Source organism: Polypterus senegalus, chromosome 17 (genome assembly GCF_016835505.1).
Source record: "Polypterus senegalus isolate Bchr_013 chromosome 17, ASM1683550v1, whole genome shotgun sequence".
NCBI classification, from domain to species: Eukaryota; Metazoa; Chordata; class Cladistia; order Polypteriformes; family Polypteridae; genus Polypterus; species Polypterus senegalus.
The window spans coordinates 101,212,274-101,239,652 of NC_053170.1; the positions used below are offsets into that span (position 1 = coordinate 101,212,274).

The 27,379-nt window shown below is 50.4% G+C and overlaps 1 protein-coding gene across 2 annotated transcripts in view; it reads left to right on the forward strand.

The window, feature by feature from the left end:
- The window catches only part of ca10a (carbonic anhydrase Xa), a 114,041-nt gene that overhangs the window by 39,772 nt on the left and 46,890 nt on the right, over positions 1-27,379 (forward strand). For both annotated transcript variants that reach the window (XM_039739809.1, XM_039739810.1), the window contains exon 4: positions 20,497-20,639. In XM_039739809.1, the coding sequence (XP_039595743.1) occupies positions 20,497-20,639 (143 nt within the window). The remainder of the gene's footprint in view (positions 1-20,496; positions 20,640-27,379) is intronic.

Genomic DNA, 27,379 nt, shown 5'->3' on the forward strand with positions numbered 1-27,379 from the left:
TGCATGAATGCCTGTATCAGTGGGAATACGATCAAGGACAATTAGAAAACAATGCCCATCAGTCAGGAGTGTTTCAGTGCATAGGCCGCCGCACCCGAGCTCCGGCAAAGTGGCGCAGAGAAGGTGAAAGAACAAATTGAACGAGCCGCTGCACACACTCCAGGATCAGCCTCGGCGTTAAGCAGGGGGGCTTAATGGGGCAATTAACCTGATCAGAAAATAAGAGTCTTTGAACTGAAATGTGGCAGGAGGAATCTGCTGGCGCCGAGCGTCAAGCTGGGTTGGTAAAAGTGCGCTTGGCTGCTCATTAAGTTCAATGAAGGACGTCGAAAGGCCAGAGTGTAAACACAGAGCGCTGGCCTTGAACCACCTTCCTTTTCAGGCCGATACGCTCATTACCAGTAAAGAGGGTGCCAATCCTGGCTGCTGTACCAGCAATAGATGATGTGGCACATTTCACAAGGGGACTGCCTGTCATTACACATGGTGCCAAAATGTCCTTTCAGCAGTAATGAGATCTCAACATGCCAGGCTGCCTACCCCCCGCCTCCCTCTCCAAAAAGGCTGGTAATGCCAGCCACGTCGTCTTTGAAGGGCTGTGGTGTGAAGCTGAACTGGGGGTTCACACTTGGTATCCTCCTGCGGTCCAGAGACAAATCCTAGGGTGGCATGTCTGAGTGCCCCCTGCAGCCTCCATGGTTAATTTGCTATCGGGATTTGTCTGTCCCTACCCATGACCACCTAGTGGGTGAAGAAGCCTCTGAAAATGGCCAAGTGTTGCAAGTACTGTGGGTCCTGTCTGAGGACACGATTGCCCTCCACCACATGAAGTTGGCTTGAAAGTGGCAGGGCAATTTGTGGCAGTACTTGTGGTGGCGGTAATAAGAGTATCACGGTGTGCAGAGCAGTTGACTGATCCGGACCCTCCGCCCCGTCCGTGACTCGCGTCATGTGGTGGATTTAAGGACCCGTCCAGCTGTGAGCGACTCTGGCAATTCAGCCCATTGAGCGTCAAGCAGAGGAACTCATTCAGGTGTTCACTTACTCTCTGGGTGAATCGGAGGACATTAGGGGAAGGGCCAGAGTCTTGGGTCAAACTACCGAGGCAGGGAGTCGGATGTGCCTGACCTGTTAGCTAAGCCGATGAGCTTGATGAACTGAGTCGTCGCGTAGATGACTCTGCTGGGCATTCTCACTGGTAATCTCTGTACTTTTCACTACCACTTCTGTTCTTCTTCTCCTCCTCCTTGCCAGATCAGATGCCCCCTAGTGGCTGACGTAGAGGCCAGGTGGTTATTTGCCAGACTCCTTCTCTGATCCTCGCTGCTTCAGGATGCCTTTGGCATGTGTTTCAGCCACCCCGGCCCCCCTAGTTCTGTCATTGCCCCGGCATTCTCTCGCCAGCTGGGCACTCTTTTGCAGTTGCCAGTTCCATCTGGTCTCTCTGGTAGTGATGGTCATCTTTTCCATACAGCCCGCCCGGGCCCAGTTTTCCTTTTGCCACTTTCTTTTTTTTTTGTCTTCAGTTTGTTTTTTCCTCTTCTGTAACTTTTTTTTTTTTTTTCCCTTTGAGGATTTTTCGAGACTGAAGTTATTTTTGTGGACCCAGAATGCACTGCTCCATTTTCAACTGTCCGGGTAAAACAGCTGCTGGTGAGTTGCTTGTTTAAAAATAACTCAAAAAGGAAAGAAGAATACATTATCAGGATTCCAAATCTAGGTCACCAAATTTCTCACATTTGCCGCTTTTCGTTTGAGCAAACAGTCGTTACTGAGAGCTGGCAACAAATAAGAAATCAGCACACCAACACCTGAGAGCGCCCAGCGCTGAAGAACTGATAGAGGATGTGGTGCCCGTTACGCCCTGCTGTGACCTCCTCACAGACAGGTGGCAGTCACATCAAGATGATCCTGTCCTGTCTGTCTGTCTGGTGGTCCATTAGTGAGGAGGTCTGCACTTCAGCTTGAACAATAGGACAGCCTGGGCATCTCCTAAAGGTCGTTTAGGTAAATGTAGGTAAAGGAAAAAAGAGAAACACAATGGCAAAGCAAACCGGATGTACAAATCAAAGGAAAGCAGAAGTTTTGTTCGTTGTTTCACCTTATACAATTTCTCATATTAGGAATTTTAGTTTTCGCATACCCCCTGGGGTCAGAGCGCCCCGGAGCAATTGCAGGTTAAGGGCCTTGCTCAAGGGCCCAGCAGAGTGGGATCTCCTTTGGCAGTGACGGGGACCTTCTGGATGCCAGCGCCGATCCTTAGCCTCAGAGCCGCCCCTAAGTTAAAGGTGGGACACAAAAGTTAAAAAACCCCAAGGCGGCAGTTGGTGCCAGGAAACTGGCAAAGTGGAGGGGCCATTGTCCGTACTGGTCATGTGATGGATGATGTCACATCTCCGGCAGCAAATAGGGAAGCCAAAGGGGCGTGATGACAATGCACACAAAAATCCAAAACTGGCAATCTAGTTAAAAACCGTAATAAAGAATGAACAAAACTAACTGCTGGGTGTTTAAACGGGAGGCTTCTGATAGAGGTGGCCAGTCCGGAGGGGCACAGCCCCCCTGAGAAGGCGTATAGAATAACGTGTTGAAGGGGTGTTCCTCTGCTTCAATCTATTGGCCTGGGTCTGTGCCCGCTGGCAAGCCTTAGATTAGCTGAGTGCAGATGGCACTGACCCTAAGTGAGTGGTGTGAGTGTGCAGAGCAAAGGTCGTTGGAGTCAAATGGGAGAAGTGAAGAATGCACTGGTGGAGAAGGAGACGGCCTTCAGTAATCTTGACGTGAGTGAGTGATGGGGAGGCATTGTGCTTGGCTATACGTTAGTCTGCCAGCTCCAGGGAATGTAAAATGTCCACGTCGGCATCTTGTCAAACAATCTGACCGCCAAAGGACAAGATCAAAAGATCTTGCAGCCACTGAAGCGGGAATGCAGATGAATATCCATAAGTTTCCAGTTTTTCTTCATTGAGAAAGTGCCAAGGCATGTTGTGCAGGACCGTCAACATAATTCATAACAATGCTAAGGACCTCTTCAAAGCAGCATGTGTGCCAGTTCACATGCCCATTGAATTGCATCAGTCAGTGGGTTTCTTCGAAAGGCTCATGGCTTCAGGCCTCGGGGTGGAACTGAAAAGTGCGCACACCTGAAGAAAGGTATGAAGAGATCAAGGAGGGCACACGAGAACCAGAAAACAGGCTAGCGGTGCTAGGCACGACGGAAACTTGACACGCCTTCTCAGTAAGAAATTGTGTTGAGGACATCATTGAAAAAATGGATTACGACGAGCGAGATGAGTTTTCTGTAAACATTTGAACGAGACATTCAGATATTGAGATGAAGTTACTACCTTTAGCATAACAGTGCCCTCTGCTGGATGGGTGGCACTGGCCCGGAATGCTGAGATGTCACTGAACACAACTGCTAAGAAATGGCAAAGAAACCCAACGGTGTTTCAGCTAAAGCCCATCATTGGCGTGTTGGATCTGCTGATCCACCCTGATGCCAGCTGCAGACCCCACCAAAGAGCAGTAGTCCAAGTGCAAAACCCCTTGTTGCACCCCTCAGACCCGTGTGGCGGTGGTGCTCTTTACACTTCCATGTAAAAGGTGGTATCTACCACCAGGGGGACATGCTGACTCCTGCAGCTGTGAGTACCAACCTTGTTGTCAGAGGGTATTTAAGATGGCACGGTGTCCTTCCTGGTGTCCACCATTTTAGTCTGTGTAAAGTCTGCATGTCTGTGACCTGAGCACTGGTGACTGTCACACACACTCACTCACTCATCTCCTTCGGGTGACCGTAAGTTGACATTGGAACTGCTGAGCAGGCAGCAGCCAGTGAGTGATCAGCTGGGCACAAGTTGGGCATGTTGTCCATTTCTTAATGCTGATGTGACTGGTTTGCTACCCGATACTCATCAGATGTCACACACCGTGCCTTAACTGTGATGTCGACTCACTGTATTGTCTTTTTTTTTTTTTTCCCTCTCCATCGGCGTGCAGTTCACTTCATTTAATTTTCACTCCTTCAACTTGTTGTTGTTTGTTTCATACCAGAAAGGCACAGAAGTCCATGGGCACTGAGAGGTCAGACTGGGTACTTGCCAAAACACGGATATATTGAACACACTTGGCACAGAGGAAAGACTCGCGGAGAGCCGAAGTTTGACAATCTCGCCTCTGGCAAGAGCTCCGTACATAACCTTTGACGTGCCGTCTTTGTACCTGGTGCCGGGTGTGCTGCTCTGCCAAGATGCCGCACAGGGGGATGGAAGGGCACTGTAGAGCTGGAAAGCAGAGAACTCTGCAAAATGCAATCCACCAAAGGATTCATTAAATTAGGACCGGAGGCAATCGGAGAAGCAGCTGATCCATATGTGTGCAGGCTGACTGGCACTGAAACACGCATGTAATCTGCTCGGCATTAGTCATTCAAGGATTGTGGGAGAGAAAAATAAGAACTTAGACATCCGACACGGAATACAAAAACTCCGGATCGAAGCCGTTTGCTGTAGATGATGGCCAAATCGAATCTCCTAATTCAGCCCACTAGGAAATCAAACATACGGCAGGCTGCTGGAAAATATCAATGAGTAGGAAGCCATTGACATGGGGGCACTGCAGCCTCCAGACCTCGGGTTCAAATCCTAGCCAGATTTTACTACTCATTCACTTGAGTGTGCCATGCTTGCCACCACTGACTCCACATGAGCTGCCATGAAAACGCAAGAGTATGTGAGGAAAGTCCTGATTGGGTTTTGTTTCCATCGGAGCCTGTCTGGTCCGCCGCACAGGGTGCCATCCTGTGCCACACAACTCTGTAAGACGTGCACACAGGCAGCCCACACTGCCCAAAGTAACCTCCAATTAGAGAGGCCAAATATGTCACGGAAGGGGGGCTGACTGTCTAGGATACCCCAAAAGGCCCCCAATCTTGTGACCATCGGGAAGACCTCTTCTACCAAACGCCAGCTGATCTCCTTTTCCTTGAACGGTGATGTGTGCCGATGGCTTGGAGGATGTTGCTAAAGCAGAGTGGAGACGAACGAGGAACGCCATTTCTGTTCTCGTCTCCTCTAAAAGAGAAACGCATGGATGAGGAAGGGCTGCACCACCCCCTAATTAGCATGGACACACCCACATACGCATAGGCTGTAATGATGCCCAGGAAGGCGACAGTCGGCCGGCTTATTCAGCCAGTCCACGTCCACCCGCCATAAAGCTGTTTATTTAATGACCTGAAAGGAAAGAAGCGTGCGTCTCAAATGATAGAGCTGTATAGTGCCTTTCACGTCGGTCACATCCATGCCCTAGATACACAGCTGTGAAGTGCACCGTATTGCAGTTGGTGCACATGGCAATGCTCTCGAGGGCACTTTATTGCTTTCAAGTCTTGGGTTGGCGCTGTGCGCGCACACACGTGTACAGTGCCTGGTGCCTCTCTGGGAGTGTTGGTTTAGCAGCTCATTGCTGGCCTTCTGTGGTCATCTGCAATCTTGTCCACGATGAACAGCAAAGTTCATTTACTGACCCGGCTTTGGCCATCTTTATGGTCACTCCGCCACAGTACAAGGACAGGCCATCGCGGGGCACAGTCCCAAACCCTGTGCTACGTTGGAGCTCCCTATTAACCTGGAGCATGTGGGCAAATAGCCATGAAGACACCCAAGTGGCACACAGTGCTACATTTGAGCCCAGAGCTGAACTCGCCAGTGTGTGCATCCTGACACTATGCTGGCCTTCAGCTTTGGCATGCCACTGGTCTTCTCGTCTTATTTGGTTTTGGTGGTGAAACATGTCGGCTCTAACTGCACAATGGGCTCCATGGCACTCGGTTGCCTGTTGAGTGATTGGCGGAGCTCTGTGTCAGTTGGCTGGATGAAGACCAGGAATGCCATGACTAAATGGGATGATAATCCGAGGGCACACCCTCCAGACACTTTTTTTTTTTTGCTTTTCTCTGGCTTTGCTTGCCCCCGTGTTTTTTTTGGATTCCTTTACTTTCTCTCCGCTGTCCACCCTTGAGGTGTTTTTTTTCGTACCCGCAGGTGCCACAGCTGCACTGAGCTCACCTTCCTTCAGCTGCTGTACTTAATTGCCAAACCAGGCAGGGCCTCATAAGCTTCTGATTGATATGTGGGGTATATCACTAGCGCTCTCCTGACCCACGAGCATTGTGAGCATCCCAGACTGGCACACTTGACCGAGCAGAGCTCTTCAGTCCCATCTCGAGACGCAGGCCCACCCAATTTCCTAACCCTTTGCTTGAGGGTCTGTGCTTGGCCCCTGAATTTTCAGCATGGGCGTGTCATGCCAGTTCTAAATTTTGGCACGGGCCTGACCGGAGTGCAGAATGCCTAACTTGGTAAAGCCATGGAAGTGATCGTCTGGGCCCACTAAGTGGCCAGTTTTGTTATAAACTGCCGACTTGTCGCATCACTTTGAACAGCTCTCTCCGAAACATCGTTGTGACCTTCAAAAACAATCCAATGACTGAAGGGTGGAGAAGGTGGACCAGCGGGAAGGATGCAGCCAGCCAAGGCTGGGTGAGGGTGAGGGTGTAGGGGTCCTTTGACTGACAGTCTCTTGTTAACATTTCATTTGCTCTGCCATCCCAACTGATGGATGAATGTCCTGCGTCGAAGCTCCCTAGAAATGCCAAGTAAACTCTGTGACCGGGCCTGATGCCGTTCAAGGGCACAGCTACGCTCACCGTAAAGGACAAGCAAGTGGAGCGAATTCTGTTCCAGGAGGTGAAATGTTATTTAATCAGACACGCTTCATACATAATTCAATTAGCCGCCTTTAGTCATCGCCATTAATGAGGGCCGCAGTCAGCAGGCCGGCCGTGAGCCTCTATGAGGCGCTGCCATCCTGCAGACAATCCAAACGTAGCCAGGTGCTGCCCACCCCACGTGACGGACATGCCTTGGGAGGATCAACAGCTGCCCTTACCAATCCAATTTAAGGTGGTATTTGGGTATCTCAGATTGGGGGCATATGTGTTGGTCCCAAAATCATTAAGTCGTGTAACGAATGTGCTGGAAAGGAGACCCCTCATTTAAATGGGCTGCTTGGGCTTTATTATGAAGCCTGAATTCTGCTTGGCCCTGACCTCCCTCTCCCTGGCCAAGGGACCCCCACGATGGAAGGGGCCCCATTTAAAGAAAGTTCACCTGGAGTTGTGGAGTGCTGAGTGGACTTGAGGCTTGTGACCTCTAGACGTGCCACTGCTTTGGTCGAAATGGAAGGGTTGCGGGTGTGCCGTCTGGGTTCGAGCGCCTTTGGTCCACCTTTTAATGTCCTCCTTTTCTTCAGTTATACCCTGAGATATGATAGGCAGGCAGGCACTACGTGTGGTGTTGTACGCCTTACCTGGACTGACGCTGCACTCGCTCTCAGGTGGGATGTGACATCACAACGCTGACAGCCTGTCATGTGACTTTGTCCTGGGCAGCGGCTCTCAATGCTCCTCGTCCGTGTGCCGCGGACCACGTTTGTCATATCTCGATCTAACAAGGCACCATTTGGTTCTGTGTCCATACAGAGGATGGAGGTGAGAGTCCTTTAGGAGACGTCTGTCTGTCTTGGAACTTTTAGGAAATAATAACAAGGAAATAATAACAATGACGGAGTAACAAAAGCAAAATCGATACGAGCTTCTATAACAGCAATTACTCTCTAATATCATATTGCGAGTCCACTGATAGTCAGAAGGCCAGGAGGACTGAAATGAGAACAACTCCAGATAAACAATCTGCAGGGGGTCAAGGGGGACAAAAGACCACCTGCAGTCTTTTACATTTCTCTATCCTGCAAAACGAGCATTCGCTCCTCTCCTTCTGCCCTTCCCAGGACCCTCATCTGGAGGATGTTCTGCTTTCATTCCTGATGATATTGAGGGTCTAAATCTTTGGCGGTGTGCATGTGTGGACTGAGGAGTCTGAGAGGTCCGTGTTGAAGATCTCGCCGTCCTTTGCTAGACAGAAGTGGTCTTGTCACTTGATTTTGGCTCTGCGTGTAAGCGGAGTGCCCTTTAGTGACGGTTGCCCTTACTCTTCCCTAGAGGAAGTACAATACAATTTATTTTCATGTAGCCCAAAATCACACAAGAAGTGCCGCAATGGGATTTACCAGGCCCTGCCTCTTGACAGCCCCCCAGCCTCGGAAGCCTCAGGAAAGGCCATTCAGAGAGAGACCCCTTACCAGGTAGGCTGGGCGTGCAGTGGGGGGTCAATACAACACGACACACACAACAGAACACAAGTCATCCTCAATACAGTATGAAAATAAAAATATTACAAGTACGGAGCAGAAGGTAACAGGAGATGACATCCCATAATAGGATTTAGATTTGTTCAGAGTCCTGGAGACCGCGGCCATCAAGCTGCCTCCCCCTATTGGCCAATCCGATGAAAGGACCCCTCTACCTGACGATTCCTGCGATCCTCCATCAGGGATGACTTTACCCTAGGCAGGCAGAACAACTTGGCAGGTGGGCATTGGCACCGAGTGCCACATTTGAGTACCGAGACGAGAAAGAGAACAGGTGAGGGTTAGTAAGAAATTCTGTTTTAGTGCTAATGACCCACAACAGAGAGGCAGTCTGCACAGATAATCGGCAGCAGCCATTTTAGAATCGGTGTCTGCCAGGAGTCGAACCCGCGTCCTCGGCCATGCTGACCTGCTGCTGCACAAACTGCTTTTGCTGTGCTCTGTTGTTTTATCAAACTCCTTTCCATGTCGTCTTGTCTTTATCAGCACAAAGTTTGAGTGATGAAGCCTTAATGAGACCCCCGATGGCCCACCTGCGCTCAGCGGTTTATACTGGCCAGCCAGCCCGCCCTAAAGTGACTTCAGAGAAGGCCGACTTCAGCACAGATGCCCGCTTTGGTGCCATAGGTGTGATTTACTAACTGACTGAACACGTGAAGAACCAGCACCTGCAGTGTAACTTGCCACACACGCTTATTACACTAACATGGCCGTGGTGCCATTGCTAGTAGCTCTTCTGTCACTGCCAGGCGCCCGGTGGCGTGGCTGACATTGATGAGATGTTTGTTTGTTTGCCTCCCTCCTAATACTTGAGCTGGTAGAAGGTGTCAGCGTGAGCCCGGCCATCGGTGTGAGCTAATGAACAGCAGCCCGATGTCTCTGGCTGTCCAGCTGAGAATATTATCCTCTGTTTGGTTAATAATTAATGAGGCGGCGCACTCGGCTGGCAGAGCCCCTCCGCTCCCGTAAATGTAAGCAAAAGAAAACCCACCATGTGCTGTCGCCATACCGCCAGGCGAGCTGACCTTCACGCGGCTCATTAGGGTGCCCGAGGCCTGTTGTGAAGACCCTGGTAATTGGTCCTGATGTGCAGGAGCACACTGGCACCCCTTCACATGGTGCTTCAAGCTGGTAGTGCCCTTGCAGTGAGGTAAGAGTACAAGGAATTGTGCAGATGACTAGAGCGCACTTAGATCATCGATCAGCTGCCTCCATATTTAAGTGCCGTTAGCTCGGTGACGCTGTGTCACCCTGCCAAGTGTACAGTTTTGTCCCTTTCCCAGCTTGGATCCTGGATGCACTTGCCATGAGTCTCCTGTAGGCATCCCCACCAACCTTTCATTTTGGACGCACTTCCCTTTAGCGTCCCCTAGGTGTCCTCACACACGTGACGCACCTTTTAACAAACGGACACTTGCTGAATCGACTTTATTGGCTCAGGAGTTGCCTCCCCTACTCCGTGTGTCTGCTTACTGGTGGCGACAAATGGCACCCTGATGCCCCCCAAAAGCGAATATTGCTGCTGTGTGACTAATAATTAGTCTAGGAGGAGGCCCTTGGATGCCCATGCCTCTGTGGCTTCTCCTCCATCTTTCCAAATAGAAGTTGATTGGATGATCTGTTGATTTGGAGAGTGCGAGTTTGGCCCAGTGCTGCCAAGGCAATTGAGGGACCTTGAGCTGGGTCAAGTGGATGGCAGTTAACTGGTCATAAGATGGCACAGTGCTTAGCAACGACACCTCTCCTGGGTTGTTCTCCTTTGGTGACTCATTTATCATCCGCGTCCTCGGAGACCTGCAGGTTCGGTTTGTCACCTAACCTCCCCTCTGTGCCATTCTCAAACGTGCAATTTGAGCTTGTGATGGGCTCTGGGCACAAAGAAGGAGACAACCCTGGAATGGTGCCAGGCTATCTCATGGCCCGCATCACCACAGAGAGAGAGCAGTGGAGTCCACAGAGACACAGGGGTGGCACGCGCACACAGGGGTGAAGTGGGCGCCCTGAAGACCCCACCACTCCGTTACGGCCTCATCGGGGGGTGCTTGTCTTGATTTAAATACCTGCCCCCGCCTTGGGCATTTTAAAACGCCACAGAAAGTCTTCACCTCGGCTCCTGTAATTCTCCAAAGCGGCGAGGAGCGATTTATAAGCTAAATGAATATTCGCCGTTCGACAAAATTAAACTCCGTTGGTTATCCACTGCAGCCGAGCCGGCGGTCTGGTGGGACAGAATCTGCTGGGATTGTGCGAGCCAGGAAAGAAAATTCATTTTGTGCTCCTGGCATTTAATGATGTCTTGTGCTGAAGTTCTCCACACATCAGGCCTTCTGCCGAATTAGAATAATATGCAAAACCGCTGGAAAATGGTAATTTAAAGTTCACAAATAATGAGTTGTCTGCTTTAGCTTTTATTTGCTGTTTTTTTATGAGCACCTGCATCTCTCACTAAACGGCAGAGAAGAGAAGAGACGTGACAGACGGACGGCCGGCGGGCACACGCACCCACCCACCCATTAGTGATTGCCAAGGACCGCCGGCTTTTACATCTGTAGATGGTTGATGAGTTAAGCACTTTGGGTACAAGACAGGAAGCAACCCTAGGCAGGATGGCGGCTCATGGTGAGACCCCCTACACCGCGATGAGAATGCCATCGACACACATGAAAACCACAACAATGCGTGCCACCGTACAGGCCTTAAGTGAAATACAGAGGTGCCATCTGGAGGGCCACCTCTGTTAATAGACGTTTGAAGGGAGGCAGAAGGCACTATATAAAATAAAATGGAGAGCAACTGACAGGCAGATGGAAAAGTGCCAAAGACGGCTAGATGGGAGATGTATAATGGGAACTATGTAAGCGATGGAGACGGCAACCTAAACGCGATGATGATGATGATGGTACTGTGTCTCCGAGAGAGATGAAGAGCACCTTGTGACAACTAGAAAAGACACTCCATGAGCAGTACAAGACAACCGCTCTGAAGAACAAGTGGATAGACGAGGTACACAGGAGAGGCGAGTATAAAAATAACACACAAATGACCAGGCTTCTGACTGGAAGGACGCTTGGCTCGTCCAGCTGTCCACCACCATCCAGGGCACCAGACCTCCATGGCTGTGCTGTGTGTGAAAGTCCTAGGATGTGGTGGGCTATGCTGCTCAGGGTTGTGCTAAAGGGAGCAGTAGAGTGACTCCATGGAGGAGAGGACTGTGGCCACTAGAGGGAGCTAAGAAGCTTCAGCTAACAGGAGGAGGACCATCACAGAGTGACAAGGGTCACTAAGGAAGGCAGCAGCGGCAGCCTAACCCAAGCAGGGAAAAATAAGGAGGCAGGATGGGCAAACCAGGTGTGGCTGGGCGGAGCGGAGCAGCGCAGTGACCAGAAATGGATGGCTTCATGGAGGACGGCCAAGTGGCCGCACCGTTGTGGCATTTTGGGCTGCATGCGTCGTTTAGGAGGTCGTTATCCCACCACTGTTGTGGTCACGATGAAGCTGCTGTCGGGCACATCAGGCCAAGTATTTGACATTTAAATAAAGGAAGAGCAGGACAGCCGGCGGGGGCTTCACGTTCAGCCTTTACTGTTAAGGCTGTCGAGCAGTTGGTTAAATCCCAGTCAAGTGCAGCGTTTTGGACAGTGGGTGGACTTGAAGTGATACTTGGCTATTAAAGGTCTGCTGTGTGCCTGGCGGGTCTGAAAATGGATGGGTGGACACTTTGGACCCTCCTATCCACTTGTACTGAAGTTTCATTGCTTTAGGGGGTCCTTATTGTGACATATACAGATGGCATTGAAGTCCTTGCCTTCCTGTGACATGTCACCGTGATGAGTGCGTAGGGCAACCTGAAATAGATGGATGTGAAAGGCACTGTAGTGGTCCGGTGCCCCTCAGATTCACACAGTTGTAGGGAACGGGAACGGTTTGTTTGTTTTGGTGGGGGTCCTAGGAACGCCCCCGGCTTTGGCCCGACTCTCGCACAGTGCCACAAATAACACGGAGGTCTATTAAATGAAAAGGAAACACAAACTGCAGGTATCCCTCCCTACTGCCCTACGACACACACCTAACAATGGGCACGAACGCCCAAGTCCATAAACAGTCCAAACGATGTGGCGAGGGGCGCTCCGGACATCCCTACAGGTTCATCGATGGCAGGACAGACAGACAGACGGGTGATCACAAACAACGGGACTTCATTCACTGCTTAGCTGGCACCCTTTAAATTTACCAGCATGCCCTGCACCTGTTGCAGACATCCACTCGGGGCAGCTGGGAAATGGAGTCCTTTATGATGCTGCCACAACACTATATAGTAGATAAATAGAAATGAAAGGCACTATATAATAGGCCATGTAACTGCTGCATAATAAAAGGCGCTACATAACCTTAAATCGAGGGTGCTTACTGTCCAGTGTGCCTGTACAGTCCAGGGAAGCTCGAACCCACCTGCGAGACTCTCACAAGGGTTTTCAGCAAGGCAGAGGCCCCGGGCACACTCTCTTTGTCAGATTTGAGATTGTAATTGAATTGAGATGCGGCCCACTCTAACGGCGATTAGTCAGTCTGCCTGGAAGACACTTGCTGAGCGAATGTGTAGCTGAAGTTGATTCAAATCTAAAAAGTGGGGGGCTTTCATTACTGAGCGTTGAAGCACTGGCTCCCAGTCCGATCATGGCATGCTCTGCTCAGCTCCACCATTCGGCCACCATCCAGCATAGCTACGGTGGGCTAGTCAGGTGTGGCACTTGTTTGATTCCAGCAGGTGGCCCTGTGACTGATGAAGCGGCGTCTTGGACCCTGGAATTTGTGCCTTATTGACGGGATGTATTCATTTTGCTGCATTGATGAGGGCGGATCACTTGAATGGGGCAGGTAGACCCCCTTTTTTTTTTTATTTTGTCATTTCTTCTGCTTTAAGTAGGCTTTATTAAGTCCTCCTGTCTGGCCAGGGTACAAATCTCCGCAGCACTGATGTTTGCAGTCAGCCGTCTGTGCTATGGGTGCGGACCCCAAAACTCAGAACGAGGAAGCCTGGGTGACCCTCTTCTTGGGCAAGGAGCAAAACAAATGTTTACTTTTTTATTTTTTTGTTTATCATGTGAATTTATTTATTTATTATATTTGATAAGAGAAAAAAAAGATTTAAAATTCAAAAATGGCACAGAATTCCAAACTTTATTCAAAACAAACCAAAAATTGAAAGCCGTCAAAGAAAATCAAATCCAAAACTGAAATCCAAAGATGAAAAAGCAGAAACTGCCAAATGGAGAAAAGACAGAAGGGGAGCCGAGCAGCCAATCAGAAAAGAGAGCAGTCGGCAGGTTTCCTCTAAAGCCCCGCCCCTTTGGAGCAGGCGGCTGTGCTGTCAGGAGGTCCCCGCCCCCTTTGAGCTCGGCATGTGGAAAACAGGAAATGGAGATAAAACAGAAGGCCAAAGGAAAAGTACAAAGAAGGAATAAAGAACAACACACTAACTAAGAAACGAGCCACAACTAAAAGAGAGCCACCCACAGTCAGTGACATAAAGTCAAAAGAACAATTCCTAGCAAACCAGCAAGCAGGTGAAGCCGTGACGGTCTGTCGAGTGGCGCGTGCCGTGCTTGTACCCCGTGAGGGTTTGCGGCTCTCTGGATTTTGTTTTCTTGCTTTCTCCAGTCTGTTATTTCTCTTAGTTTATGTGATGCTGTCATCTCTGTGGGTGGAGCCACAATTCAGGCAGCCATTGGTCCAGTGGCGGTCTTGTAAGTATCGCCCCCCGGTTGTGTTTAGGTTTGCCCCTTTAGGAAACTCCTCTTGAATTTGGAGCAGCTCGTTTTCTTTTTGAATATTTTGTTAGTAGTCTGCCTTGTTCCATCCAAGACCACACTTTACGGTTATCTTCCTCCTTTAGAGATTTGCAGCTGTTTTTTCAGCCCTGACCGGGTGACCACTGAGTGTGCCCATGTTGTCCAATCTGCAGGGGTGGCAGCAGTTCGACTCGAGGTGCGGGTGTTTTGATGTTTTATTTTGTATGTCGTGGTGGAGACCTCGGTGCCTGCAGTGGTAAATCGGTTTTGACTGCAGTTATCTCACAAAATAAAAGGAGGATTACAATCCACTCTTGACGCTTTAATGGGACCACTGGGATTAGCAGGGGCCATCCGGACACCCTGTTAATGTCCTCTTTGAAAGCAACTGATGGACGTTTGGGTGTGGGACTTGGCCACGGTGGTCCGAGTCCTGAGAGGTCCTCCTGTTAATTCAGGGCGCTTATCAGCATCACCAGAAAAACCACAGATAATCTTGATTTACTTCCTCACTTAATCTCCTTTCCTGCTTAAATGACTATAATGCTGTTTGGGGTGAGGGTTTCTGACGTGACAAAGGCGATGACCTCTGTGGGCACACACACACACACACAAGCAGGTGACAGTGGCATGGGGTGTGTCCATAGCCGACCTGATTTATCTCCAGCTTCCTGTTGGGCTCGTCTGTCTGTAGGGGGCACACTGGGACTCGGCTGAGGATCTGACTTCTGAAGTCGGGCACAAGGCAGAGGCCAAACCTGGATGGGATGCCAGTCCATCACAGCGCTCACCCTGTACACAGATCTTTAGGATGGTATGGCCCTGCTTGCAGATAGGGGGCACTGTTTCTGCAGGTCTCGGCACTGAAGTGTGTCTGTGCTCCCTTTGTAGGGTCAAGGGGCTGCAATGTTTCCCCGGTCTGATTGTTCTCCGTATACATCCTCCCAGCTCGTCCCGGATGGCATGGCCCGGTACAGATGCTCCGAGTCTTTGCGTATCCTTCGGATGACCTGCTTTATATGCTCAACTTCTGCCACTCTACCAGGATGAGGCTATGTCAGATCTTGTCCTTCAGGCTTCAGTAGCTGGCAGGCGTTTGCTCCGAGCGGTTCCCTGTGATGGAGGCAGATGAGAATCACAGTGGCAGTTACTGGACGTGAGGATACAAATTGATAACTAGGGAGTTCAGTGCGCCTGCAAGTGACGTTTGAGAAGGAGCCCACCTAGCCGGGACCGCAGTCTACAGCCCACTGCCTGTGGTCCACCTGTCGCTCCATAAAGTCATGTTAACATTGGGGTGGAGTCTTTAATGGGGTGTGGCCAGTCAAACTTGGAGGGAGGAGCTCTGATGGTGTAAATGAACAGAGACTCAGACTTGACTCCTCAGAAGTCCTCTGCTTGACAAATGGCAGGAGGAGGAGGAGGAAGACCAACCTGCTGATTTCCAGCATCTCCCTCACCATTTTTCCATTGGCCCGGTCACGACTCTTATCACGTTCAACTGCCTGAAAGCCGCCATTTAAAAACAGGAAGTGTTAGCACACACAAGTGACATGCGGTGCACTGGAAAGGCCACGGTGACCGCTTTGTCTGGTGCCTTTCATGACACAAACAGCCATCGATGGGTGTAAGGAAGGTCACGATGACTTTGTTTTCATTTACTCAATAGCAGTGTTATTGTGCCATCTGTTGGAATGAAAAATGCAGTGCATTTATCGATGTGTATTACGTAGACGGCGCATTGCAAATGTGCCCAGCAGGCAGACACGTCTCCTCCATCAGGGCCCGGCGTCTCTAGCGTCTCTACCTGTCACAGGATCCTCCCACAATCCTCATCCTCGTGGTGCTCGAGCTCTTTCGGCCGCTCTCCTCAACCCCGCTAACTCGCTTTGGTGTGAACTTGTGCCTTTTATGGCCGCTGTTCTGACACAGGTTGGTAATCACCAGGACCAGGAGAAGCAGGGCAGAAATGTCGTCTGTTAGCTGGCAAGAGGAAGAAGGTGCATAACAAGTAAAACGCGAGCTAAACTTGTCAAACGGGGGAAGCAAAGCCGCAAAGAGGGCTTCACGTACGTCCACTCCCAGCACCTTCATCTGATGAGACTGTATGGGGGGCCGCCTTGTGCTTACAGTCAGCAGGCTCTCTCTGGATCAGCCCACTTGGGCTCAAACTCACTTGTCATGGAGCTGGAGGGTCACGGGGTTCTGCTGGAGCCAATCCCAGCCAGCACAGAGCACAAGGCAGGAACAAATCCCACCGCAGCATGTCGCCATAAGGGCCCTATAAATGATGCATAATGCTGTGGTGGGCATCTCCCAAATTTCCCTGGGCTTACCACCTCCAGCATGCCACTTTATGCCAAAATACGAAATTGTGTCTTTAACAATGCTGCCACCCTGTCCTCTGGCTGTACCCTTTCACCACTTTGTAACACCTGCCAAGTTTTTCCCATTTCCAAGGCCTTTGGTGGATGGCAGCTGCCAGCACAAATGTGAGAGGGTGCAGACGTGCCCTTTGTGTGAAGGGCCCCTGGATTAGTGGGCCTCGGGATGCGGTCTGCCCAGCACATGTAGACCCGGTCATTTTATAGGCCGCCCAGACCTTCCATCATCAAATATGAAACCAGTTTAGTCCAGTTCAGGGTCAAGAGACCAGGAGCCGAGTGGCGGTTTGTGCAGTTGGCCATCGTCCTCGTCTTTTCTCGCTGTATTTTTTTACAGCAGAAGTTCTAATTGACATTGTAGAAGCAACTTTGGTGGACGATTGTATCGCCTCGTTATGTGACATCCAAGACGCAGGTGGATCCCTTTCAGACGTGCGCAGCATTTCAGAGCACATCCGCCTCCATGCATTGTGGGACGTTAGCAAATTAAATGAAATAAAGTCAAGCTGACAGCCCTCTGATGTTGACTGACGCCTTCTAGTCCAGTGGCAGCGTGCCACACTGAAACCTGCACGTGCTCTGCCAGTGCCACCAGCATCTCGATTGGGGCACGCGGTGGCCATGCTGCTCTATTTTCTTGTGAGGGGTCTGTGATCGGCCTCCTTGTCACACCGGGTCATGGCTGATCTGATCCGGTGTGACGCACATGCTAATTGGTCACATCGGAGACCTCGTGTGTGAACCACTGGGGCCCCACTGCCTTATATGGAGCTGGGGGTGGGCCTTCCTCTTAGGGCTCCACCCTCCACCACAACAGCATTGACTCCTGTCACACGTTTTCTTACAGATGATGGAGCTCCACGTGCTTTACAAGATGAAGAAAGAGAAATATGCTAAGTAACAAAGAGTAAAGTCAAGTCTGATGGCCAGGAGGGCTGGAGAGAAAATAAAATCTGCAGGGGTTCTGAGGCCACGAGACCACCTGGCCAGCCCCAGAAGGGGCATTCTACCCAACATCAATGATCTCACAAATTACAAGAAACCACATAACTGACCAGAACACATCGCGAGACAAACGACAGCCATTACAGAGCGCAGGAAAGGAATTTCACGGTGGAGTTAAAGGGCAGGCCTCAGATCTGGGGGTCCCTGACTTTGGGTTTTGATAGAGGGGCTCAGGCCTCGTTCATTTGCTGCGCTCTTATATGGTCTTCCTTTCTCCTCCAGTATTGTACTTGTTTGTGACTGGGCCTCGTTTGGAGTAATTTTGCTGTCTACATTCTTTGATTAATTTAATTCCCTTAGCGTGAATTTAGGTTAATTTATTTTTATTACTGAATAATTTGTTTAATTGCCCAATAAAAACCCGCATTTTAGCAGCAGTCGGCTATTTGGCAGGCTTCTTCCGGGGGTTTTAGCTGCCATCTCAAATCGTGGAGATGGATGATGTGACCAGATGGGGGCGCTCTTAAGTGAAGTAACCCCACTCACACAGCCATGCAGTCCAGTGAAAGGGTGACGAGGCGGTTGGCACCGTTCGAGGGTCTGAACCTTGAACGCCCACCTTGTATGAGTTGTCTTTGCTGCTGTTTTGTTGTTTGTTCGTTTTCCTGGGGCTTCACTTGAAATGTGCGTCTTTAAGACTTTTTTTGGGTTTTGAAGCCTAAGGAGTTCATACTTCGCAAGTTCTATTCGGTGATGGTTTGTGTGCCATTGCTGGGGTCGGAGGGCGTAAAGGTTGGCATCACGCACTTGCATGGGGGTACGAAAGAGTGTGGAAGTGTTAAGGTGTTTCTCCTGGCACTTGCTTTGTTGTTGGCCTTGCAGCTCTGAGCTGATCTCCGTTTGAAGTTTGCCCTTTCTTGACTGAGGGTGGTCTTGTGGACCCTTACTGTAAAATTGCTGCCACTTGTCCATTAAGAGGACTAATAGAATGTTAGATTACATAGCACCCCAACGTGTGTGTCCATATTACGAAAGGGACCAGAGAACAGCAGCCAGGCCCCCCGATTCAGGACCAGCGCAATCTACAGAGCAGGTGACCTGACTGGACGGCGGTCAAGGGCAGATGTGAAAGTAATCGGAGGGATTTGGAGACCCTCTGATCTCTACTGGATGTCATTTTATAAAACTGAGGTGAACACGATGGATGGCCTTGTGGGCTGGATGCCCCATTTTTGTTCAGCTTAGGGAGAACAACTTAAGGGGATGAATAGGGTGAAATGAACACTCACTGAGCCCCTTATGAGGTACGTGTGGGTGTCCAGTCCTACACAGTGAAGGAGAACTGAGCTGTGATCGTTCAGAAGATGGCGTCATTCCTGACATGGAGGACGAGGCAGAGGGTGACGTAAAAGCAGAGAACACGGAGACCTGCCGTATCACTTCAGACCGCTGAACAGAATAAAACCAAGCAGACGCGATTGTTCAGGGGAAAGCCACGGGCCCCAACCCCAGACACTGGCGCTGTCATTCAAGTGTCACATCCGTCTCTCTGTGCCATTACCTTTCTGAGCAAATCAGATGCCGGGCACAAGGGCCGTTCTGGTCGGCTAGCACACGTCAAGCTGGATGATCTCGGATGACCCCGAAGCGCTTGGAGCTGTGAAATTCTGTGTCGGGACAAATGCTAGTCATCTCGAGAAGGTGGTGTCCTTGGCTTCAAAGGGGACGCATCTAGGAAAGTAAGCAGCTGTGCCTGCTGCTCTCCAGTGGCATCGAGGAACTGTAAGCGCACATTGGAGTTCGTTCATCCCTTTTAACTCGTCTGCCCGCTGTGCCTTGACATGGACATGCGATGGCATTTCAGTACTCCATGTTGCACCCGTCGCATGTCTCTCTTCTGTACCATTGTGGTCAAGCCGGGGTCCTGCCCAGCTCCTTGCTGTTTCTTCCTCTCTTTCTTTCATCGTCACTATTTGTTCTTCATGTCATTGTTCTATTCCTCTGTCCTTTGTTTTATTCTATCAGGTGGTTATTTGGTGTCCATGTGGCTGTTGCGGGTATCTCGTCTTCTCCTTGTATTCTGTGCATTGCAGTTCCATTAAAGTGAGTGATCGGACAGTAGAGCAGCGGTGTCGGGTGGTCTCTGTAATTCTCCTCGACAGTCGGTGGCGCTCACAGCGCGGTCCGTCCCCTGAGGGTCCTGAGCAGGCCTCCTTTTCTGGTGTGATGGGCTGCGGTCCTCTGAACCCCCCACCACAGTGAGGCTGGGATGTTTCCAGGCCTGTTCAGCCTCCTCTCTTCGGTGTTCTCCATTCTCGTGGTGTTGTGTAAAGTTGATGTCGTCCTTTTAAAGGAATGAGGAGGATGTGATGGAGATTTATGCACAAGCGCCATCTAAAAGTCCGGTGGTTGAATATTTCAAAGAGACTCTTCAGTTTTCTTCTCAATTTTTAATCCTGTTGCACCAGCTTTAAAATAAATAAATAAAATCTACAGAGCAATGGTTAATATAAATATTTGATCACAGATCTCTGCTGCGGTCCATCATGGGAATATGAAATAATGGTGGTGAGGACATGAAAAGATGGAGAGCTGAACGTGACGTCTGAGCGGCTCAGTCCAGCGGGTTGGGGGGGATTGACTAACCAGCCCTCATGTGGCCTTTCCGTCCAGATCTGCAAGGAGCCCCCAGTTGAGGCCCACTGGCATTGATTGATCGGCCAGTTCCTGTGCAGTCTGCCACCATCTTGTGTTTAAAGCCCACTTGCACTTGCTGGCCTCTGCAGAGCCTGCGTGTTCTTCCTGTGTCTGTGGCTTTTTCTCCAGATACCCTAATGGTTTGCTTCCAGCACCCGCTTTCGGTTACCTGACATTCTTGTTGGGCCTCACGGACCTGGGAGGGTGAGGCTGTCGGGCGGTGTGGAGACACCATCAGAGTGGGTCAATAAGGGGGGCATCGGACAAGAATGAGTCCGGTTGTCTGAATGTAGAGTATGGGACTCGTAGGGAAGGTTCTGGAAATGGGGACGCAGTGTCTGGTACAGTACAGTGCCCTCTTGTGCCAGTGGGCAGCCGCTCACGCCTCTTCTTTTCTGTTTCAACAGTTCCATCCTTTTGGGGCCTTGTCAATTCAGCCTGGAACCTGTGCTCTGTGGGAAAGAGACAATCGCCGGTGAACATTGAGACCAGCCACATGATATTTGACCCCTACCTGACCCCCCTGCGAATCAACACAGGAGGACGGAAGGTAAGTCACACGTGTTGGGACCGCTGGGGGTGTCGGCCGGGACGGGGTCTCCAATTGGACCATCTGACCACCTCTCTCTTTTTTTTTTCTTCCTGCCATTCTCCACAATGCTGATGCTCTGCACAGTCACTTGAATTGTGTCCATGGCAGTTTGGGTCACACATTCAGGACAGTGTGGGGTCCTCTCTGCCTCTGCCTGATTGATGTGGGTAGGTGGCGGTGGTTTGAAGATCTTGCTGTGTGTCATCAAACTTCTCTGGTGCCAGCTTTCTAGTCCAGGTTGGCACTTACTGATGTCGGGTTCACTGTTGTCTTACACACTTGGCCATTTTGCTGCTGTGGATATTGACGGGCACAAGTGAGGGGCACTTTTTGTAATATCAGTTTGAGTGTGTTGTGACTGAACTCCTGAAGAAGATCTGCGCCAAATGAGATCCATCAGTGGCAAGGCAGAGGCAAAACACAAAGGAGCAGTTGGGACGAGGCCACCGACGATAGGCAAGGAGAGCCCAAGCTGGTGTTTGGATCACCATTTAGGGCCGGGCAGGGATATCAGGGCCACGCTGAGGTATTTAGTGTCCAGCGACAAGCCCTTAATGCTAAGGGAGTCGAGAGTTAAACAACTGGGCTGAGGAGAACACCGCTGGGCACACATTACCTTGGCACCAGCTCGGTGAGGAGACCCAGCTGAGGGAGGGGTCTGGGTTTGACTAAATAGCAGCAAGATGAATGCCCTTCTGTGGAGTGGGTAGAGCAGTGCCGTATTTGTTAACTGGGTTAGCCTTACCAATGAGCAGGATGTAATGAGGGGGTCGAGTCGCCACAGTGTTACACCTTTTTACACCTCAATAAAGAAAGTGCCAAGTAATCTGCCCAAAACATGCCCTCCTAAGGCTAAACTTGACAAAGTTTGAATAAGAAACATGGCGTCAGACGACATTCAGCGCAGGACAAGCGGGGAGACTCCAGAGAGAACTCCAGCGTGGTTACCTGAGGAGCAGATATTCATCGATTTGCTTTTTAGGGTTCTAGAAACTTCCATTCATTTTTCCTTTACCAGCAACCAGACAATAGCAGGCTGCAGATCACCAGCTAACTTTTTAAGGTTGAACATAAATAAATGAACACCTGTGCTGCGGTGGTACCTGCTGATGGTAGGCCGTGCAGGGACTTTCTACTCACACCCCCATTTATTTGCTTGTTTCTAGGAATGGCATAAGCTCCCCAGTCCCATGGTGCCAGTCTGCAAGCACCATTATCTGTCTATCAGTACTGTGGGCAGAAGACTGCCCTATCAACCAAGCGGGAACTTGGGTTACGCTGGCCCAAAAATGGGACGTGGGCAGAGCGGAGCGACTCTCGGGTCGCTTGCCTTGTGTTGGCGTCTGTGCTCATAGTGCCTTACGTGTGTGCGTGTGTGTGCAGATGGCCCTGTCCCTGCGGTGGACTCCTTTAAATCTGGCCGAGTTGTGGATTTGTGAGGATTCTCCCCAATGCCGTCCTGGCGAGGTTCTCGCTTTGTAGCACTTTGCTGGGCCCTGTGTGTTTATGAATTAATAAAGCTGTAGGCCGCGAAATACGCTGAGGATTTGTTGGTTTGCAGAGCGAGTGTGTGTGTGTGTGTGGTGTGTGTGTGTGTGTGTGTGTGTGCACGCGTGGGCACGCGTGGGCTGCTGCTTACGCTCGTAAATAATATAAAATAATCCTCCACACAGTTAAGGGGCACCTTTTCCTATTATTCATTCTTCACCGTAATTGGCCGTTTATCCGTGAAGAGAGAACCCACTTGTTTTGTTTGTCCTTCAGTGTTTATTGGCAGGACCAGCCCTGGGGTTCAGACCACCGAAACTGCGCTTTTAATCTTGGGAGAAGACTTCAGAGGCTTCTGGGACGAGGAATACACAATGGCATTATTGTAGGGGGCTCTGTAATGTCTATTCCACAGGGGTACACGCATGTGATGGCCCCCGGGCTGCTCCTGTCCAGTGGATGGATGGATGGAGGGTGGGTGTTGGACCAGCTTTTGGACCAAGGTACTGGCACCCACCTGTTAGTGAAGCAAGCAACAGATAACTACATTGTCTCTCTGGTGCCCCCCAGTGCGCTGCACCAATGAAGGTCTTGTTGTGGGTGGGGAGGTGAGAGTCTCCATTGTGTAGAAGAGCACCGAGGGCAGTGCAGTAATCCCCACTATTAATGGTGTACAGAGTGTCATGTGGGGGTCAAATTGTGTCTCTTGGTGTGTTCCACACCCGCTGCCCACCCTAGTGGTGCCACTGTGATACGGGGCACCTGTGTACTCTTTAAGAGTTGTGAGGTGAAGTGCCAGTGGAGTGTTCAGCTCATTGGAGAGCGCTGAGCCAGTACTGGCTCTATTAAACCCAAATTGGGGCTTTTGGTGCTTCTCCAGTAACGGCATACCACCCACCCGTAGACCCATGTGAATGCAGATGGGGAGTTGGGGTGTCCAGTGGACGCCATTCTCATTAACCAGCCTGCATAACACCCCAGGCTGGTTAATGTGCTGCCCTCTTGCTGCTGGGGCAGAATGAGTCATTGGCTCTGCTGCACCCATCCAAAGGCCTATGCCAGCAAGCTTTGGGCACAAAGCAGGAAGAAGACCTGGACAGGGTGAGCGTGTGCAGCCAGTTTTTATTTATTTTTTGCATCACCAGTCTCCCAGCCCGCCTGTCTTTGCACTGTGGACGGCTGAACGCTGGAGTACCTGAAGAAAACCCACATGGGCACGGAGAGAAGAAAATCCTCGTAATAGTGATGCACGGTTCGAACACTGGCATTACGTAAGCCTGGCAGCACAAATGCGGAGGAGTGAGGCGCCAAACACACAACCCCAATGTCCTGGCCTTCACGTTTCGACTGTTAATGCTGCACTTGTTTCTTTGCCCTCCTTGAGCGTTTTCAGGTGGTGGTGATGGTGATGATGGTGGTTGTTGTTGTTGTTCTCTTCGCTCCAAACTCTAACAACTTTCATCCTCTTTTTCTTTTTGAACCCCCAACCCCCGTCCGACTCTCTAGAGTTCCCCTTTTCGGTTATTTAGTGTTGTAATAAAGCCGAAGATAATGAGTCCGCTCTGCTCTGTGTAGGCGTGCGCGCTGCTTGTAAATCTTTCTGACATTTCCCAAATGGGCCTGCCTGCTCTTCGAGCCCTCTAAGGGATGCGCATCCTTCAACCTGCTGGCTCTCTTCAGCGTTCTGCTCATCCTGCTGCCCTCTTCTTGGGCCTCGTCTCCTGCCTTCCACCGTTTTGCAGTTTGTGCTGCCTGTGCTTCGTCATTTCTCGCCTGTCTTTTCTGACCTCTGTGGCCCACTCTTCTGTTGTGCGTAACTGAACTGCTCCACGGCTTTGCTCCCACGTCTCTTTGGCTTCTCCTCCTGCCAGTGTCCCCTGTGGTCAGGACTATTATTACATTCTCTTAGTGCTTCCACTCGGTGACCCTGATTTGGATGAAACACTTCATAGCAAACTGAAGAGCTTCAGGGGCCTCGTTGTGAAAAAAGAATAGAAAACCTCTGTTTAGTGAGGGGGTGAAGAGCCAGCAGCTAACGGACCAATTAAATGAGGGGACTGTCAGTCACATGACTAATCGCATTGGCCGCAGTCTTCTATACGTCTGAATGAAGCCATCTCATGTCTTTAGTTTTCAGCCTCATTCTTGCATGTGGCCATTTTGCTTATGATGATGGTGCCCACTGCTAAGATGGTGGGGTGGCATGGCGTGCATGAGAGGGTGACGAGCTGCTCCTGTCTTACTAAACTCTGTGGTGCAGACCGTGGGCTTTGTGATTTGACTCTAATGGGCTTTTATGCTGCAGGATCATTTTTCACCTTGCAGGTGAGGCCTTAGGAGGCAGGACCCCTGAGGTTGCCACTCCTGAGTTTTAGAGGGCTTCTTTTTGCCCTTTTTTTTTTTTGCTCTTTTGAGCCTTTGTCTTGTATTTTGTATTTTATTTTTTCCAGTTAACTTCATCCTTTATTAAGATGCCTTAATTGCCCTTTTTGTACACAAGCTGAAGGTTTTCGGTCTTCCTTTTTTTATGGCTTTTTTTGTAGTTTGGGTCATTTCTTGTTTGGAGTCTGCTGTGCTGGAAGCCTGCAGTTTTGAGGGGGGTCTCCTTGGGCAGGCTGGTTACGTTAGGCCCGCCCCCCTACCCCCCTACCCTTATGGTCCTTTTAGGATGCTTCATGCCTGTTTGGGACTGCTAATCATAAGAATGCCATTACGGTAAGAGAGAGTGCCTGCCTGAGTGAAGTGGCTCCTAGAGAGCCGAGACAAATAAAATAAGTTAACACAATGTGGGAGAAAAACGGGAGCCCAATAAATTCACAAGCTGAAGATGTGGGGGGCACACACAGAGGCCAGGTGGATAAAGCGATAGAGTTTAGAGATCCAGCCATCTTGAGAGGACTCGTGTCCTGCGGTCCTAATCCACACGTGGTGCCCGGTTGAAGGAGCAGAGCCCGAGGATCAGCAGCACGGCCAGCGTCCCTCCTCGATGAGTGTGTCAGGGCAGAGGGCCACAGGGACATCTTTTATTGACGTATTTTATCAAGCCACCCTGATCATTGAGTTCACCTTCAAGAGCCAAAGGCGAGTTCAGACCAAACTGACCAAGCAGGCGTTGGTTCACCACGGCCCTTGGGTCTCACGCCCTCCTGTTCCCATCGCGGTCCCCACCTTCACAACTGCCATTACAGTCAAAAGCGTCACAAGTCTGCTGTTCTTTGAAATGACAAGCAGTTGTCATGATGTGAATCCCTTTTGTCCAAAAGCTCTTAATTCAAAAGGTCGGAAAATGGAAATTTGTTAGAAACGTTGTTAGATTCTGAGTGTCAAATGAAAAGCCTTTAAGTGCTGCCACCAGCGGTAATGTGTTAGCAGAAATTAAAGGTCCACTTAATGGATGTTTTGAGGTGGGCACGAGTCAAATGAAAGTCTGGCATCAAGGTCACGTCTAGAAGCACTCAAAGAATCTGTGACATCTTCGAAGCTCTACCACCGTACGGATAACGGATGATGTCCTGCACTCATCATTGATGAAAAAAGAAAAGAAAAAGCAACTTGCCAAGCGTCGGCTTTGACATCTGGCTTGAAGCATGCAAGGCCTGCGCCGCCTCGGCAGACGTAATACCGAGACGCAGGCCATTTAGTCTGTGCGCTTTAAAAGCCTTCCTCCAGCCGCTGTGCTCCGCTCTAAATTAATGTGCAAGATCAAATTAAAATTTGTTTTACGAGTTATTTCCGCAGTGTGAGGCTCCGAGTAATGAGAGCTCGCGTCTTCCGCTCTGGATAATGTGGTCATTTGCATTCTCCTTGTGATTGTTGGGCTCTGCTTTTTGACAAACGATGTCTCCTTAGGTGCTGTTGTGCAGTCGGTGGCTGGGCCTGCAGCGCCACCTGCTGGTGCCACTTTGGAGGCTGCTGACTTGCTGTATGCTGGCAGAGGCAGCCATGTGTGAAGAGGAGGAGTCGGGGTGCAGGTGCCTTAACTTGTCCTCGGTCTTCATTTAGTCGACGTCCACGTGTGTCAAAAATCAAATGGGAGGGCGGCCTGTCTGTCTGTCTGTCATACAAAGACTTGAACTTCTGGGTCTTGGTCTCCATCGACACTTTATGCTGTGCTGCACATGACATGACCCCCTCCGTGAGCCATACAAGTGGGCTTCAGAGGATGTGACCGCTGCTTGTGAGCCCCGGTGACGGTGACACACACTACACTACACTGACTGACTGACTGGCTTCAGCAGCAGCACCACCAGTCACACAGAACGTCACACGTGACCAAAGACTTGAAGGTGGGCTCCTTGTCCATCCAGCACAGTGCCTGTCTGTCAGAAGGAGCCGTGGTGACATCAGGTGCCACTGAAGGACATAGCAGCGGTTCTCAGCGGAGTGCTCTGGGCTGCTGCAGTTTCAGGATTGGCATGTGCACCTCCTCTCTTTGAGGCCTGGTGCCCTGAATGTTACAAGTTGTTGTCTCACCACAATGCAGTTTGACTTAGCGTGTGTTTTTAAAAGCATCGTCCTCTTCAATACGATGACTTCACTCAGAGCAGCAGAGACTCGCGCCAGTCACCAGGATCGGACCAAGATGGCAGCACAACAGTAAATCTGGACACGTTACTCCGCTCCATTGGTGTTTCTTCTTCCACGGTGAGTTAACTGAGCTGTGATTGGTGGACGGCTGTTGGCGAGTCTTGGGCTGATGCTCTACTTCTGGCCGAGTTCAAGTAAACCGTGCTGCCCTCTCTGCCCTCCAGGCTCTACCAAGGGGCAGAAGGAACAACATGCACAAGGTAGGAGATGGCATGAGGCAAGGGTATGCAGGACAGCAGCAGGTTGGCCCCTCACGTCATTCTAATTGGCCTTTGGGGACTTTGGCTGATACAGTTGGCATATCCGGGGCGGTCTGTCCCCACTGAATGGCAGCTGGCCCCCCCCACGACTCTTGGGGACCCTTTGACGCTCCTCTCCCTGCCTGTCTTTCTTTGGCAGGGCACTATGCCCTCTGGCGCTATATGCCTCTTGTCTGGGTAGTCAGTATGAGTATTTATGCCAGTCATTTAATAATTGGGAGGCTGTGTGGTGTAAAGGCCGAGGACCCTCCGTGATGCCCACCTTGTCCTGCTATGACAAACGCCCATCCTGGCATTGCAGCTTGCCATGATGTAATTGAGCATTTGAGTGATTAGTTCAGCGCCTTGGCACAGCCGTTTTGT